This window comes from Zeus faber (genome assembly GCF_960531495.2).
Source record: "Zeus faber genome assembly, chromosome: 13".
NCBI classification, from domain to species: Eukaryota; Metazoa; Chordata; class Actinopteri; order Zeiformes; family Zeidae; genus Zeus; species Zeus faber.
The window spans coordinates 5,995,819-6,011,579 of record NC_137198.1 but is presented as its reverse complement, the minus strand read 5'-3'; the positions used below and the strand labels follow the sequence as shown (position 1 = coordinate 6,011,579).

At 45.6% G+C, this 15,761-nt stretch overlaps 2 protein-coding genes across 3 annotated transcripts; both read left to right on the top strand.

Annotated features, from left to right (window-relative positions):
* Window positions 1-2,099: 2,099 nt before the first annotated feature.
* LOC307239251 (sex comb on midleg-like protein 4) lies at window positions 2,100-7,716 on the top strand (the record flags this gene model as incomplete). The annotated part of the gene is made up of 7 exons (XM_080012593.1): window positions 2,100-2,327; window positions 3,072-3,201; window positions 3,950-4,150; window positions 4,909-5,067; window positions 5,741-5,962; window positions 7,252-7,400; window positions 7,591-7,716. 7 exons carry the CDS (start codon window positions 2,100-2,102, stop codon window positions 7,714-7,716), a joined length of 1,215 nt encoding a protein of 404 aa, XP_079868719.1.
* A 4,298-nt stretch (window positions 7,717-12,014) lies between these two features.
* Window positions 12,015-13,331, top strand: vsnl1b (visinin-like 1b; the record flags this gene model as incomplete). Of its 2 annotated transcripts, XM_080012821.1 has the most annotated exons (3): window positions 12,015-12,176; window positions 12,410-12,625; window positions 13,134-13,331. In XM_080012821.1, the coding sequence occupies 3 exons, from the start codon at window positions 12,015-12,017 to the stop codon at window positions 13,329-13,331; spliced, it is 576 nt and encodes a 191-aa protein (XP_079868947.1). The 2 variants fall into 2 exon arrangements, with proteins under 2 accessions (XP_079868947.1, XP_079868948.1); XM_080012822.1 differs by lacking the exon at window positions 12,410-12,625.
* Between the last annotated feature and the right edge of the window lie 2,430 nt (window positions 13,332-15,761).

The window sequence follows — 15,761 nt, the reverse complement described above, 5'->3', positions numbered from 1 at the left end:
ATATCATATCATATCATATCATATCATATCATATCAAATAATGCAATATGATATAATATAATATAATATAATACAATCTTATATAATATAATGTATGATGATATAATATTAAAAATGTCCTACAAGAAATGTCCTTCTATACAAGTATCTTGTATATTATATCATATTATATCATATTATATCATATTATATTATATTATACCATAGTGTAGTATATTATACTATATTATATCATAGTGTAGTATATTATATTATATTATATTATATTATATTATATTATATTATATTATATTATATTATATTATATTATATTATATCATAGTGTAGTATATTATATTATATTATATTATATCATAGTGTAGTATATTATATTATATTATATTATATTATATTATATTATATTATATTATATTATAGTGTAGTATATTATATTATATCATAGTGTAGTGTATTATAGTCTGTTATTTGCCCTGTAGCAACTGTGGTCAGGTATAGCCACAAAAATGTGATTAGAATCATCAAATACACCTTAATCTAACTGAACAAATTGCTATATAGAAAAACAATTTAAGGGAACGTCAGTGTATATAGCAAAAAAATGAATCACCTAATAAATGAATAAACAAATAAAAAATAAACAAATAAAATGCACTGTATAGACAAAAAAAAAGAACATAATTTAGCTACTTGTTTCAAGTGATTTGGGGTTTTACTTGAACACGTTTGTTTGATTGTATATATACTAATATATATTACATACATATATAAAACATATACGTTTTCAGGTACTAAGTATACGTATATGTTTTTTCCAGTATTAAGTAATTAATGAAAAATAAGATTAAGTTTATAATTAAGACCTTAATGTTGACAGGTATTGTGTCACAAGAGGCAATGCTGTGGGGAGGGGAGTAATGAAATACGTCTCTATCCAATATTAATATTAATTTCCCATCGTAACAAGCAGAGGCCGAGGCAGTCCCTGGGTCTACGTAATTATATTTCCCCAGCTCAAGAGTTTTGGTAGCAGACAAAACATGAGGGAAAGGCTTCGCAGGCTTGTTACCATGACAACAGAGGAGCTCGCTCTCTCTCTCTCTCTCTCTCTCTCTCTCTCTCTCTCTGCCGCACGCACACACGCACGCACATGCGCCGCACACAGCCGCTCATTTCACAGGAATCCGCCTTTGATTTGAGATTTGTGCTTTAAATACTGAGCAACACAAGGAAACGGAGGCAAGGGAACGGGATCGACGGTCCTCTTCCAGCTGCCACATCTTCCGGATGGTGAGTGCATCGGCCGAATATCAACACTTTTGTTGACATATTCCCATAATCATGTGATTTTCGCGTGTGCACGCTGCAGGCTGCAGACCGGGATGATTCGTGTCACTGGGCCATAACTTCCACTCCATTCACTATGGGTCCTGCATGGCAGATGCGCCACATGCATCTTTTCCTGTTGGTGTGGGTTTTCTTTTTTTTTTTTTTTTTTACGACCACTGTGGAAGCTGTCATCGTCATGGTAATTCATAGCTGTGTAGCCATGGTGAAGGCACCCCCACCCCCTCCACTACTGAATGCATTAGTCTAATGAGATGTCTGCAGCCTGTGTGCACAGCAGCAGCACAGCATAGACCGGGAGAGCCAGCAAATAACACTGTACCAGGGCAGGGATAAGATGGTTTCCACAGCGTTGTGGGGGATTGTGCTGTAGAGCCATTTCCAGGCTGCTGGCTGGGATCAGTACCACAGTGAAGGACTTGGCTCTCAGGCATTCTCACTAGAAGATAGCAGGTAATGGAAGCCGGGGTGGTCTGTACAGTGTAGGATGCTTTTCTCCATAACTCATGCATGACTGGCTTTTGTGAGGAGCATGATGCTCTATTTTCTTTTCGCTGCCTTCCTCCCACTGAGTGTCCTCAAAGCTGCTCATGTTATTGTGTTGTAAACGCCGCCGAGCCACGTTCCCGCTGTTTCGGTGTGTGTTAGTGACAGGGATTAGGACCCGCGGCCATGTAGTAAAACCGACGTTCTTCAGCTGTGTTTTGCTCTGAGAGTGACAGTTGTTTATCTGCTCTTTGTGTCCCCAGCTCCAAATGAGTGTACCTGCAGCGACCACACAGAAAGCAGACAGCAACAGTGAAATGCAATCAGCTGCAGTGACCCCCTCCTTCCTCCCCAGTCAGTCCGGGAAGATACCGGGCAGGAAGAGAGGGAGACCCCCACTCCGCAATGTCGCCAAAATGGATTTTCCAAGCCGTTACCCAGAATCCCTCCCTCCGCTGAAAGTGCCAAAGAAGAGGGGTAGAAAACCGGGCTTCAAGGTCAGCCAGATGGGGAGAATGGGGAATGGGAAGGGGATGCAAGTTATTTAAAAATGCATGTGGACACAGAGCTCCCAGTGTTTTGTTTTTTCTGTCAGAAAGTCGTGGTCTGCTGCGCCTATTAAAAGACAGCTGTGTATAAATAAAGCAGCTATATGAGAGGGGGGCATTACTGTAATGACTTCCATTTCGCTTGGCAATAGGAACATACCCATAATGTGCAGCATTAAGTGCAAAATTAGTCCTCATGAATACTATATAGTCAAACTAATTAGGTTTATTAATTAAGCTCTTCGCATGAGATGTCGTATCCCTTCCACATGATTCCACTATGAGTTGTTAAATTCTTATCTCAAGAGTTAGGGATGGGTGTCAAAACACTTTTAGGCTTATGACCGCCAGCACCATCCTGTGTCAAAACATTCTGTGGCGGTCCAAGCCAAATTTCAATACCTAAGTAATGAATCAATACAGAGCCAAAGACAAGACAAAGTTTTGTACAGTAACAGTAAAATGGGTCAAAAATATGTTTTTTTTTAGAAAGCTTGGCAGAGAGGATCTTTATTGTAAAGCGCTATATGATTTTTTAATTTGTTTTCGAAGGTATACAAAGGAAAATTGGCGGTGAAACAAGTATTCTTTCGGAAATGCTATCAAAGCCAAGGACCGGTATCAGTGCCCGTGTTGAACATTTTTCAACAAACGCCCAGAAAGACAAACACTCAGACTGATGTTTATTGGCAGCTCAAACCCCGGATGGTGATGACACCGCTGGCAATCTCTCCGCCGAGCAGCACGCCCGAACCCGACATGAGCTCCATCCCCCAAGATGCCGCCACCATCCCCCACTCGGCCACGCCCCAGGTGCTCACAGGTAGGAGGCGCAGTCACTCATTACTCCTGAAAGTCGTCTCGCGGAGCATTTGAGACGCTCGTCGGTCTGAGCCAAAACCCAGCTGAGTTTGGTTGACAAGTTAAAAGTAAAGGATCTGCCTTCAGTGAAGGAGCAGGATGGCCGCCATTCCAATGCATTTTCCTTTGTGTTTCGGTGGATTAGGCCCTTTCAGAATTGTTCAATCAAGTTCACTGACTTGAGCTCAAAGCGGTGCCGCACTTATCCCGGCGATTCCCAGGCCAAATGAGAGCCAAACTTAGCCAACTCCGTATCGACCAGGATGAGGCGGAGCCGGCCGTCCAAGTGACCTCCAATGCTCGCTGGGACGCAACTCTGTGCGTCGGTGTATTTGCTCAAAATCAAGTGCCGTTTTCTGCAAACGCAGTCGACCAAACACAAAGTGTGTCCCACAGAGAGAGCGCACGGGTTGGTTCTAGAAAGACAATGCGCAAAAGGACGCAAACGAGGAGGAGCCTTCTTCACCACAAGGAATAAAAGGCGTCTTTTTCGCTGACGCATTGGAAAAATATTTTTTGTACATTTACAAGGCAAGTGCCAAGTGAAACACACAAAATCGCCCAAATTGCAAAGATAATCTTGCAATTGTCTTACGCTTTTCTCTCTCTCTCTCTCTCTCTCTCTCTCTCTCTCTCTCTCTCTCGCTCTCTCTCTCTCTCTCTCTCCCTCCCTCTCTGTGCCCGGCTTTTCCCCTCTGCGGTGACACCAGTCTGCATCTACATCAACAAGCAGGCCAACACCGGCCCCAACCTGGACCGGAAGAAGGTGCAGCAGCTCCCGGACCACTTTGGGCCCGACAGGCCCTCGGTGGTGCTGCAGCAGGCGGTGCAGGGCTGCATCGACAGCGCCTTCCAGCAGAAAGCCGTGTTCACCCTGCTCACTCAAGGCTACGGAGGGGAGAAAATATCAGGTATCCCACAAATCCACCACAGGTGTCACTGTTACTGATACTTGTGAGAAGCCCCCTTATCCAATATTTTTTTTATATGTAGAAAGTTTGAAGCTTCAGAGATGTTTAATTGACGGTGATTCTTTTACCATACTGTCATGATTTAGTACTACAGCACTATAGTACTATGATGCTATTCTGGAATGCAGCGGTTCTCAAGGCAGGGCCCGGGGACCTCCAGTGGTCCTTCAAGAGGTTCCAGGGGCTCCCCAGAAAAATGATCGATTGTCAAACTTCACTATTATTTCATCATTGCGGAATGTGCAATAATGACTTTTGATCATAGTTTCACTGTTTCACCGAACTAGAGGGTAGCCAGATATGGAGTTTTGGACTAAATCATATCCAACAACAAAAATCTCCTCCGATTGGGGTTCCAGGGAAAGAATCTGATCAAATGGGATCCGTGACCTAATGCGTATCAAACTGGGGGAAAAAGGTTGAGAATCGCTGCTATAATGTAGTATAACGCTATAGACACACACACACACACACAAGTTGGAAGAGAATATTTGTTGTCTATGGGGTTTAAGATTAGGCCCATCTGCAGTTCAATTCCAGTTAATATGTATACATGAATCAGACCACACACACCCCCCCCGCACTACACCAGCTTGGCATAATGGGATTTTGAGAACTACCACCGCCACCAGCAAGGTGAAAGCGTCCTCCGCCAGGTTACGCTTTTATGACCGAGTCACATGCTTCTGCTCTTTCAGCCACGTTCGATGGGAAGCAGCATCTTCTGAGCCTCCCCGTCGTCAACAGCATCGGCTACGTGCTACGCTTTCTGAAGAAGCTGTGTCGCAGCTTGCACTGTGAAAACCTCTTCAGTGATCAGCCCATTACCCAGCACAGCGGCTCCTACCAGTCGGATGGTATTCTATCGTCCTCCTGTGGTGGACGGGTCAAAAAGTTCCACGGCTGTAGCTTCCAGTCATGACGTTGAAGCTACAGCAACGTTTTATTTGGTGCACTCAACGCTTAAAGATAACTGCTATTACATGATGTCATTTCGAAGACACTTTTGTCTAAAGCGATAAACAATTACAAGTACAAGTACATTTTGTCACAGTATCAAAGTCAAGAGTTGGTGGTAAGATTTAGTTTTGCTGCAGCAACATATATATATATACACATATACTTAATACAAGATGAATACAATTTGAGAATAAAAACAATTATTACAGATAAACAACTACTACAGTATCTATAAATACAATAACCTAGGACAGTGGTTTCCAACCAGAGGTTGGAAACCGATTTTGCTCTTTAGTTGTACTTTACATGCAGATGATTGACTCAAAATACTGGTGAGAACTGTAAACATGTGAGCTAGGAAATCCCACTCCCTGACCCAAAAATACTTGTAGGGTAAAAAAAAAAAAAATCTGCAATACTCTAGGTCCAGAGGATTAAAGCTGAGTACCACTGGCTTAGGACAAATACACTGTATATTGCGTGTGTTCTGCCTTTGCATACAAAAATGTGTTTAGTTTCCATTCTTAAAGTCTCTTTTCTCTGTTTTCGGGGACCCAACTCGCTCTGCAGAAACCTCCATGACCGATGAGTACCATCTAGAACAGTCAGACTCCAAACGCTACTCGGTGGACCCTGGGGACTCGGCCTTCAATTCCATCAGCTCCTCCTACTCACCAAAATCCTCCTATGGGTTCCGCGCCTCACAACAGTTCTCCAATGGCTCCGCCGCCGTGGGAATGTGCAGGCAGACCTCTAGCAGCCCCAGCACGTTCCTGGAGAGCAACAGGACAGGTGAGGCTGCATTCAAAGTCCTCGGAGAACGTGGAGTAGGGCCAAGGGAGGCGGGGGAGTTGGGATTGGCCCTAGTTGGGTGGTCTCACCTTTTATGGAACCAAGGCATTTCTATTCAGCCCAATGGGGACAAGTTAGGATCTAAACATCTGGAGTGTTGTATAGCTCTGAGACGTTTGGACATAAACAGACCAGGCATATAAAATCCTCTCTCGCCCATTTCAAGTCCTCCTCGATCTTGCGTCCTCTGGCAGACAACCGGAGTTTGAGGGTTCTGTCTCAACTGTTGGCTAGAACTGAACCTCCTCTGGGTGGAGACCCCAGACGTTGTTGCGGGAATCTATGGGCGCCCAAACGCCCCTGCGACCACAAGCGCTCGCTTTTGCATTCGCTTTCTACCCTTCCTACTGTGCCATACCTTCACTTTCTATTTCCTCTTTCATCCACTGGCATCTCTCCAGCTTCTCATATCCCTTCTTGATGTTGGGGTTAACTGCTACATCTATCAACAACCGCCATTTCCCTTTCCCTCGTCCATTACCATAATGTCCAGTTGGTTGGACTTGGGCTCGTTTACAGTACATGCCTTGATCGGGAAGTCCCATGGGGTCTTACATAGATCTGCCATTCTCAAGCACCCTTTGCATTGTCTTCAAACTGGACATGGACACATTGGACACTGTCCAATGCAGCTTAGATGTTCCCCTCCAAGATCCCCGCAACTTGGTTGTGTACGCCGTTCCTACCCCCGTTTCTTTCAGCGTGGTGAACCGCCTAGGAGGCATCCGTTCACAGTCTGCACCCCGGGTCCCGTCTGATGTAGTAGACTGCTGCTTTTATTGATCTGGCGCTGTGTGCCTTTTCTTGTGCTGCTATGATTAGTGCCCCAGTGCTGTCCTTCAGCCTTTTCCAGGCATCGGTAGGACTTTCCAATGATTGCCACCTCCGTTATCTGCCGGGGATACATCCCATGGAGGGGTTTGACCCGCCATGGCAAGTCCTCTGCTTGTCCTTCATCCCAACCCCCTATCTAAAGTTGCCAAAGGTGTTTTCCACTTCATCCCCGGATTTCACTCATGGGTGATTTGTGATTAATTCAGCAGTGGCCTTTGTGCAAACTAAGCCCGTCTGTCGTCGATCGATCGAATCCCTCTTAAATGCAGTAACAGTGGTTAGATATTTCATTTCATTCAATGTATTCTTGATTTAAAATCTCCACAGTTTAATTCAAAATTCTCATTGTTTCTCCCAATTAATTTCAATGCTTCTCTCTATGGCTCCATCGCTAGGAGGCTATAATGCTTCTCCTGAGTCCCAGGAAACCAAGGCTCCCCCCAATAAGGACCCAACTACCTGGTCCGTGGAGGACGTGGTGTGGTTCATCAGGGACGCCGACCCGCAGTCTCTCGGCCCTCATGCGGACGTCTTTCGGAAACATGTAGGTTATTTTGTTTTACACCGTGTTCCAGCTGAGCCGCCTCATTACGTGGCCTGTTTTACTGACTAGAATGAAAATGAAATGAAAATGAAAATCAGGCTTGGGGGATGAATCAATCATTTCATGATTGAATATCTGTTTTGTTATGTATTATCTTGTTGGGTTTGATGAAAGCTTCTGCTTTTCAAAGGAGATCGATGGAAACGCTTTGCTGCTGCTGAAGAGCGACATGATCATGAAATACCTGGGACTGAAGCTGGGTCCGGCCTTGAAGCTCTGCTACCACATTGATAAACTAAAGCAGACCAAGTTCTGAGTTCAGCAATTTTCCTGATGGTTTTGCATTTCATTTCATGTTGTTTTCTTGGCCCCCCAATTCAGACCTTAAGTCTATTAATGATCTTATTTCATAGCTTTTCTTTTGGCACCGATTTTGAGTTAACCATTGCATCTGCACCTGTACACATGCTGGAATGACGTAAAAGAAGGATTTTAATGTATGTTTACGGTCCAGCATCTCTCTAGTTTAGGGACACACCTCAGTCTCTTCAGTTGAACAACAAAACTCCCTTAACATGGCAAAACCTGCCGACATTCCACACTGATTCCTTCCACAAGATGAAAATGTATTATGTAGTCCACTTTATACTTTAACAATATATTTTCACGTTCTGTGAAATCACAAGGACTTTTTTTAAACTCGTGTTTACACGCTTTGAAGCATATTTGTCCTATAACGCAAAGAGAAACACTTAAGGGATGAAGAAAAAAATCATTTTGATACTATTTTTTTTTTTTTCAAATTACCATGTTTTAAAAAAGGTAATGTTCTGTCTACATTGTAAAATATTCATTCTTTTTAATATTATTTAAAGACAAAACAATATAATCGAATCTAAACACAATGATAGCCTACATAGACAAAGAGACTCTCATATTAGCATATAATGAGATAAAAGAGAGAATTGTGAATGTGATATATCTAAAGTTCAATATGCAAGGTTGTTTCATGCCGACTATCCTATTTCATGTGTACTCATAAGAGCCAATTTACTTGTTTTTACTGCATATATTTCAGCGTGTTTAATAAGCGTCAGTGTTAAAGTGCAACACTAAAATTTCACACAGAGAAAACACAAATGCCATATGGCACACAAAATGGATATATGACATAGTACTGCTCATGTATGCCACTTTGGTGTATAATATGCGTCTTTTTTTAATCAACTAACCTTTGTAAGTGAATGCTGCTGTATAATAATATACTGTATGTAAGCCATGCCGATAGTGAGGTCAAGCTAAGGTGTATTATTTTGAGAATCATTATGAATAAGAAACTGGTGCTAAAATTATTGGTGTATTTAACTGTTTGCTTTTGTGTTTGTGAAATGTAAAAAAAATTAAATCCACTGTACTGTATGTGAGTAAATTAAATTACAGAATCCAGTAATCAGAACTAGTGCGTGAGAGACTATATTTCACCAAATTCAATGGAGCTTTATTTCATTTTCCAGCTATAAGGAAGCTGTGTGGAAACCTAATGATGATGAGGGTTATGTATTGATCCCAATGGGGTTCTGCAGTGGACATCTGAGCGTGCTCCATATTAGCGTGAACGGCAGCTTATCTACTACAACCACTGGCTGAAAGAAACGCTGAGGTCAAAGCCTGCAGCATATTATTATTGATCAAATAAAGTACGTCATTGTGTTAGTGGTAGAATGGCCTACTTAGGGCTAGGGGCGGGCGATATTGACAAAATCAAATATCGCAATGTCTACTGACAAATACCTTAATATTGATAATTTGACAATATTTTGAGGGTGACTGTTATGACAACTGTCATAAAGGTATTCACACGCAAAAGATATTTGAGAAACGGGTAGAGGCGTTGATTAGAACAGCCTATGAAGTTCAGAAAAGGTAACAAGTCATTATAAGTCATTATCACTGTAAAGCAGCCGTTGAGACTACTTTTAACTTTTAATCAACATAACAATAACCAAAATCCCAGGTTAATCATGGCAGATATGAAAAAGAGATATCATATCCCAGACTATTACTACACTTCCAAATCTATTATGTGCATATTTTATTTATGCACATGCAGATAGATAGATAGATAGATAGATAGATAGATAGATAGATAGATAGATAGATAGATAGATAGATAATTGTGCACCATGTACATACAGTACATGCATGCAGGCGATTTGTTCCACGTTATGAACATACTTGCGTGCATGCGGCTAGATAGATCATTATGCATGCACTTTTTTTTTTTTTTTTTTGCATAGCTAATGAAGCCCCATCCCCTCCCGGCCTTTAGTATGCATCCCAGGCTGGTGCTGCTCCTGCAGGCTGCAGTTGAAGCAGCAGCGCTGAGCGGCGAGTGACGCTGTGTGCATCACCAGCCTCAGTCTAGCGTGGGATCAGTCCCTGCTGCGCCTCATCTGGAATATCGTCGGGAAATCGGGAAAAAAAAGAGAGAGAGACCAGAGACAGAGACAGAGAGAGTTTGTGTGTGTGTGTGAGAGAGAGAGAGAGCGAGCGAGAGAGAGAGAGAGATCCGCTCGCGTTTTTATTTAAGCGACTTGCGTGAGAATCATCCCATTCAGACAACCGTGCCAGTCGGCGGAGGGGGGCTTCGCACTTCGCAGGATTTGCAGCAGTACCGAATCTCTAAACCTGTAAATCTCTAATAAAGGTAAGTGGCAGCCGCCCGCATCGCGGGAGCGTCGGAATGCGACGTGTGCGTGCGGATGTCATTTTCTTTTTGTCGCCCGAGATCTGGCGTTAAACATCTGCGAAACGCGGAGGAGGAAGGGGGGGGGGGTGGTTGGTTTCGCGTGTGTGTTCGGGGGAATGATCTCTGGGAGAAGCCTGACGCGCTGCACCTGCGCATCCCTCGCAATGAGCGCATTAGGGTTCCTGTTAAGTAACGGATCACGGGGGTAATGAAGCGAATTAACCAAATGGCATCGCATTTAGCAGTGGATAACAACCTGCATATATATATATATATATATATATATATATATATATATATATATATATATATATATATATATATATATATATATATATTTGTTGTTGTTGTTTTTCGTCGGCGGTGTCGTAATATTGAAACACACTGAAACACCCGCTTCGCCTTTTAACCCCCCCCCAAAAAAAAAACAAAAAAAAACACAGCCACATCCGTCCACCCATCCATCCACCCATCCGTCCACCCATCCATCCATCCACCCATCCATCCCTCCGTGGTGCATTTCACTGTTTCCAGGTCCGATCCCTTCGAGCAGATTCCCACTGCGTCGTTTCCATCGGAATGCAGTGCGCTCCCCTGCCCGGCCACCGCGACCCACATGTCACCTCCTTTTTTTTTGTGGGGGGCGGGGGGGGGGGGGTGCTCGGCTCGTTATCGGGGTCCGGGGAGAGGCGTCCCCCCGCGTGTGTGGCCTGTGCGGTAGATGTCAGACTAATGTCACGAGAACGCGACGAGCCCCGTTCCCTGGCAGCTCCGTGCTCCCCCCGCTCCGTGGACGGCGTTGCAATCTCCCCGCAAAATGTTTGTCCTCAAGGTCATTCAACGAAGCCCATGATGACGGTTAAAGCGCGAATCAGCGGTGCAATTAGGCGTAATCGCTCCGTCCCAGCTAAAACACTTGCAGCCAAGATGTATAGATGTATAGATGTATAGATGTATAGATGTATAGATAATGCCTTGCACTGTTTCGGGGCTGCATCACACATGTCTGCCGTGTGCGACGATTTTGCTGCGAAAGGCCCAAATCAATGCAGTCCGCTGCCATGCCGCTGCACAGAGACAGGGGCCCCGCTCAGCGCCGGAGGCTTGGCATTCTGGCCATTGCATAATTGTGGGTGCAAGCGGCACTCTACTGTGTCATCTGCTGCACGCTGCGCCGAGAGCTGATGGGGCACGTTTCTCCCGCTTGCCACATTAGGCATCGGCGGCGGGTAGGTCCACGGCCCCTGGGACGTCCCCCCGCCTTGTCGCGCCGCGCCGGTTCTAAGTTCTGATGCCCGTGCGGCCGCGTAATGTTAATACCGCGCCAATCCGAGCTGATTGGGCCGGGGTTTGATTGTTATCCATAATCACCGTCTTCCCTTTGTGGCGAGCGAATCAGCCATTAGGCCTACTGTAATTGATTGACCAATCACTTATGCTGCAAAACAGCCCTGGCCCCTCGTTGCAACACCCTGATTTAGACATCACATGTTGCCGTGATCGGGTCTCTGGTCGCGCACACTGTCTGGCATAAGCCAAACATGCAGAGAGGCGTTGTTGTCATTGCCGGGTTATAGGACAGTGGTAGCGATGGAAACTTGATCGCACCGATCGACCGTCTGATGAGCTGGTTTGGCGCTGACCGCGTTGATCCAGGTCAGTGTGTGTTCTCAGTCCCGGGACTGGCACCAACAGACTCAGGGAACAGAAATAGAATGCCAGCAACAAGGGAAACATTGGGCACTTTTCAAGACCCTTTTTACCTCGCCCGAAGAGTAAAAGGTGCATGTCTCACTGTGCTCGAGATTGTTCCTCCGGCAAGTGCAGTAACTGCATTATTCACCTGCTCTCGCACCACAGGAGCCATGGGGAAGCAAAACAGCAAGCTAACTCCTGAGGTCATGGAGGATCTGGTGAAGAACACAGAGTTTAACGAACACGAACTCAAGCAATGGTATAAAGGCTTCCTGAAAGACTGTCCCAGCGGCAGGCTCAACCTGGACGAGTTCCAGCAGCTTTACGTCAAGGTGCGTGAACCCGGCCCGTCCCGTTTTCAATTACTGACGAGGTTTCCCTCAGAGGGTCTCTGACTCGGAGTGAAACCGCACGTTGCTCTTTAGTCATTCTGGAGCTTTTACCGAGCTTCTACAGAGGTTCGACTGTAGCTATTGTCGTCGCAAGGATCGAGCCTTTTTGGAGCCGTTCAAACTGCCCGGGGGGGCGCGAACTAAACAAATTCTCTCGACGATGTGATCCGCAGTTCTTCCCGTACGGCGACGCGTCCAAATTCGCACAGCACGCCTTCAGGACCTTCGACAAAAACAGCGACGGGACCATCGACTTCCGAGAGTTCATCTGCGCCCTGTCCATCACGTCCCGCGGGAGCTTCGAGCAGAAGCTCAACTGGGCCTTCAACATGTACGACCTGGACGGCGACGGTAAAATCACCAGGGTGGAGATGCTGGAGATCATCGAGGTAAGGGCCACGAGGAAAAAATCGCGGGGGGTTGTCGCCGATTCGGGGCCAGCGACACCGGCACACGATAGATGCTGTCATGCTTTGAAATTAAAAAAAAAAATAACATCGAGGATTTTCGACGTAACCCAGATCCCGTTTGCCTCTGTCGGCGGCGGAATAACAGACGAAGCAGATTAACGGCTTAGATAACGGGTGAAAGGGCGAACCAAGCGTAGATCCGTCGTGGGGCGTAGTGTAAGACGCGCCTGTCGATGCCTCCGTATTAACCGGCCCTCAGGTTTGGTGCCTGGGCACCAAAAAAAGGTGCAACAACTCAACAGACACCGGCCCCCGGCGTCATGTACCGTAACTGTACTGTCCTGCGAGGGCCGCGCTACACATCCTCCGCGGCTGCCGACTCCGCCCACCCGGCTGTGGTGAAGCGCGACCCTCGCGGGCGCCCTCCATCCCCGTCCGCACGTCATCGTACCTCCCCTCTCCACCCCCCCCCCCCTCCCCCGCGCAGGCGATCTACAAGATGGTGGGCACCGTGATCATGATGAAGATGAACGAAGACGGACTGACACCGGAGCAGAGGGTGGACAGGATCTTCAGCAAGATGGATAAGAATAACGACGACCAGATCTCGTTGGACGAGTTCAAGGAGGCGGCGAAGAGCGACCCGTCCATTGTGCTGCTTTTGCAGTGTGACATGCAGAAGTGAGCATGCTCCCGTCCCGTCCCGTCCCCACCCCCTCCCCTCTCCCCCCACCCCACCCCGTCTGTATCTACACACTCTGGACAGCAGCACACGTTTTAATGTCTCGTTAGGTTCTCTGCCGTTTCCACAGGAAAGAAAAAAAAAAAAAAAATTATGCTTGGACTATTTTTTCAATGGACTCGCTTCTTGTGGTTGTATGCATGAGAATGTAAAATGCTGAGTTATTTGATTATAGCTATACAATATCATACATTTATATTTCGGAACCAATGTGAGTTGTGCACAGTAACCCTCTACATTCTCATTCACATTTAGCTTGTATATCAGTGGAGCACTGCATTCAATTATGTCCCCGCAGTATTTAGGATCCCCCAGTGTTCACTGCTGAAGCTACTGTATGCTATGCTATATATAATAGCAACAAAACAATAATTCCTATGATAATTGTAACTGTCTCTATTATTCACACTACTTAAGCTCTCGGGAGAATAGAAAGGGTTCCCATCCATTCCAGATGTCTCCACACGCTGGAAACAGAAGAGTAGATTCTTTGCATGCATATATTACGTGTCGAAAAATATAATCTCTTACCTTTTGCATCCTTAGGCGGGTCTTAAAAAGAGTATCCCTCCGGAGTTTGTTTAGTATTGTTGCATGGGATGTACAGTTTGTGATTCATAGGAAACATTTCTTCACCCCCAGCGTGGGAGCATGCTTCCCCGCCGTTGATGCACGTCCTCCTGCGCCACCTGAGTTTTAGAGAAGGCAAAACGAATAAAAATAAAACGTTTTGGGCTCCGGGTCCTCAGGGCTGACGGAGCCGTCACACAAATGAATTCGGGCCCCCCGCCCCACCCCCATCACTAGTTTCTGGGATGATCAGAAAGTCCAGAGTGCGACGTCTACTACTGAATTGTTGTACTGTCAAAGCTGAATAAAGGGAAAAGCCAAAATGACCACTAACATTAGAAGGCATGCTCATTCAAAGCCCCCGCGCCCCCCCCCCCCCCCCCCCCGCCCGCCCCCCCATGACAAAAATACATTCTCTTGGATTGTTCTCCACGCTGCCCATACGGTTTCGGAAAACAGATAACTCCACATAGGACATATCAACATGTTTACAGAAATGAAGAGCACTGCAAACCGAACACAATCTTGGCTCTTTAACCTTGAAGCGCGGGGCGTGACCTCCGGGGGGAACCCGCGAGAGGAGCTCCGTTTCCAAAGCGGCAAAAAGAGGGGGAAACGACGACGACAACGACGACGACGAGAAAAAAAAAAACGACAAAAAAAAAAAAAAAAAGAAAAGCAAAGCCTCACATATGTTTACTGGATACACTGCATTCCTACGTGCAAAAATACTTTTGTAAAGAGAAACTTTTTATTGATGGCCTCATCTTCTAGTCTGTTAGGTTTTCAGCGAAATTATAAATTATGCAGAGTGTTTCAGCGGAGCCCGGGAGAGAGCTTTCCTGCGTAAGATGGCAACTGAGCTATGTAGGTTATGGCTATTGTGGAAAGGCTCCGCTCATTCCAGCAGTTTCGCTTCCCCCCGAGTTTTGGGCGATGCCGGCACGGACGCGCCGTCTGCTCGCCGCCCGTTTACGGCAGGCGAAGGCCGCAGCAGCTTTCCAGTATACGGCTTAAAAGGACCGCACAGGTTGGGGTTGAGCCCGTTCGTCAGCCGGCAAGCGCCGTTTTGCGTTACCCCCCGGTTCCATTTTCCTGATGTTGACCTCGCCTTTTTAGGTTTTTACTTGTTGTACTCACTTGTTTCAGGTTTTGGAAAATGTTGTGGTGAGAAACCTCCCGTGCGCGAACACAATTATCCTCCTGGTCCCGCCGACAACTACGGCCAACACACATTTTTGTGTTCGTCACGGCCTTTAAAATAGAATTGAAAAATACAAAACAATTCAGCTACGGCAGAATGAAGTAACTTTGAGGAAAACAAAATGCGTCGCCGTAGTTGTCGGTGGGACCAGCAGTTAATTTAAAGGCAGCCCTCTCGCCGTATCGTTCAGATTTTCATAAAAACCCGAAAATGTGGGTTTGGGAGAATTTTAACGAGACGGTAAGAAATCGACGTAGAAAAATGCTCCCCTGGTCCCGCTGAAAACTACGGCGAAGCGTATTTTTTCCAATTTTTAAAAACCACGGCGCTCCGGCCTTTTCAAATGTAATCAACAAATGCATAATACGGCAAATGAGGAAAAAAAGTTTCTCACCGTATCGTTCAAATTTTCCCAAACCAGAAAATCGAAAAATGTGAGCTATAATCGGGGGGGCGATTGAATCGGGGGTTTTGTGAAATGGGCGTGCTGACTGGGAAACGGGGCTGAAGGTCAATTTGGCTTCAAAGGTCACTTTTAACTGAGACCAAACCCCTAATTGTTCATGTCGTTATTATTTATACTGTCCAATACAATCACC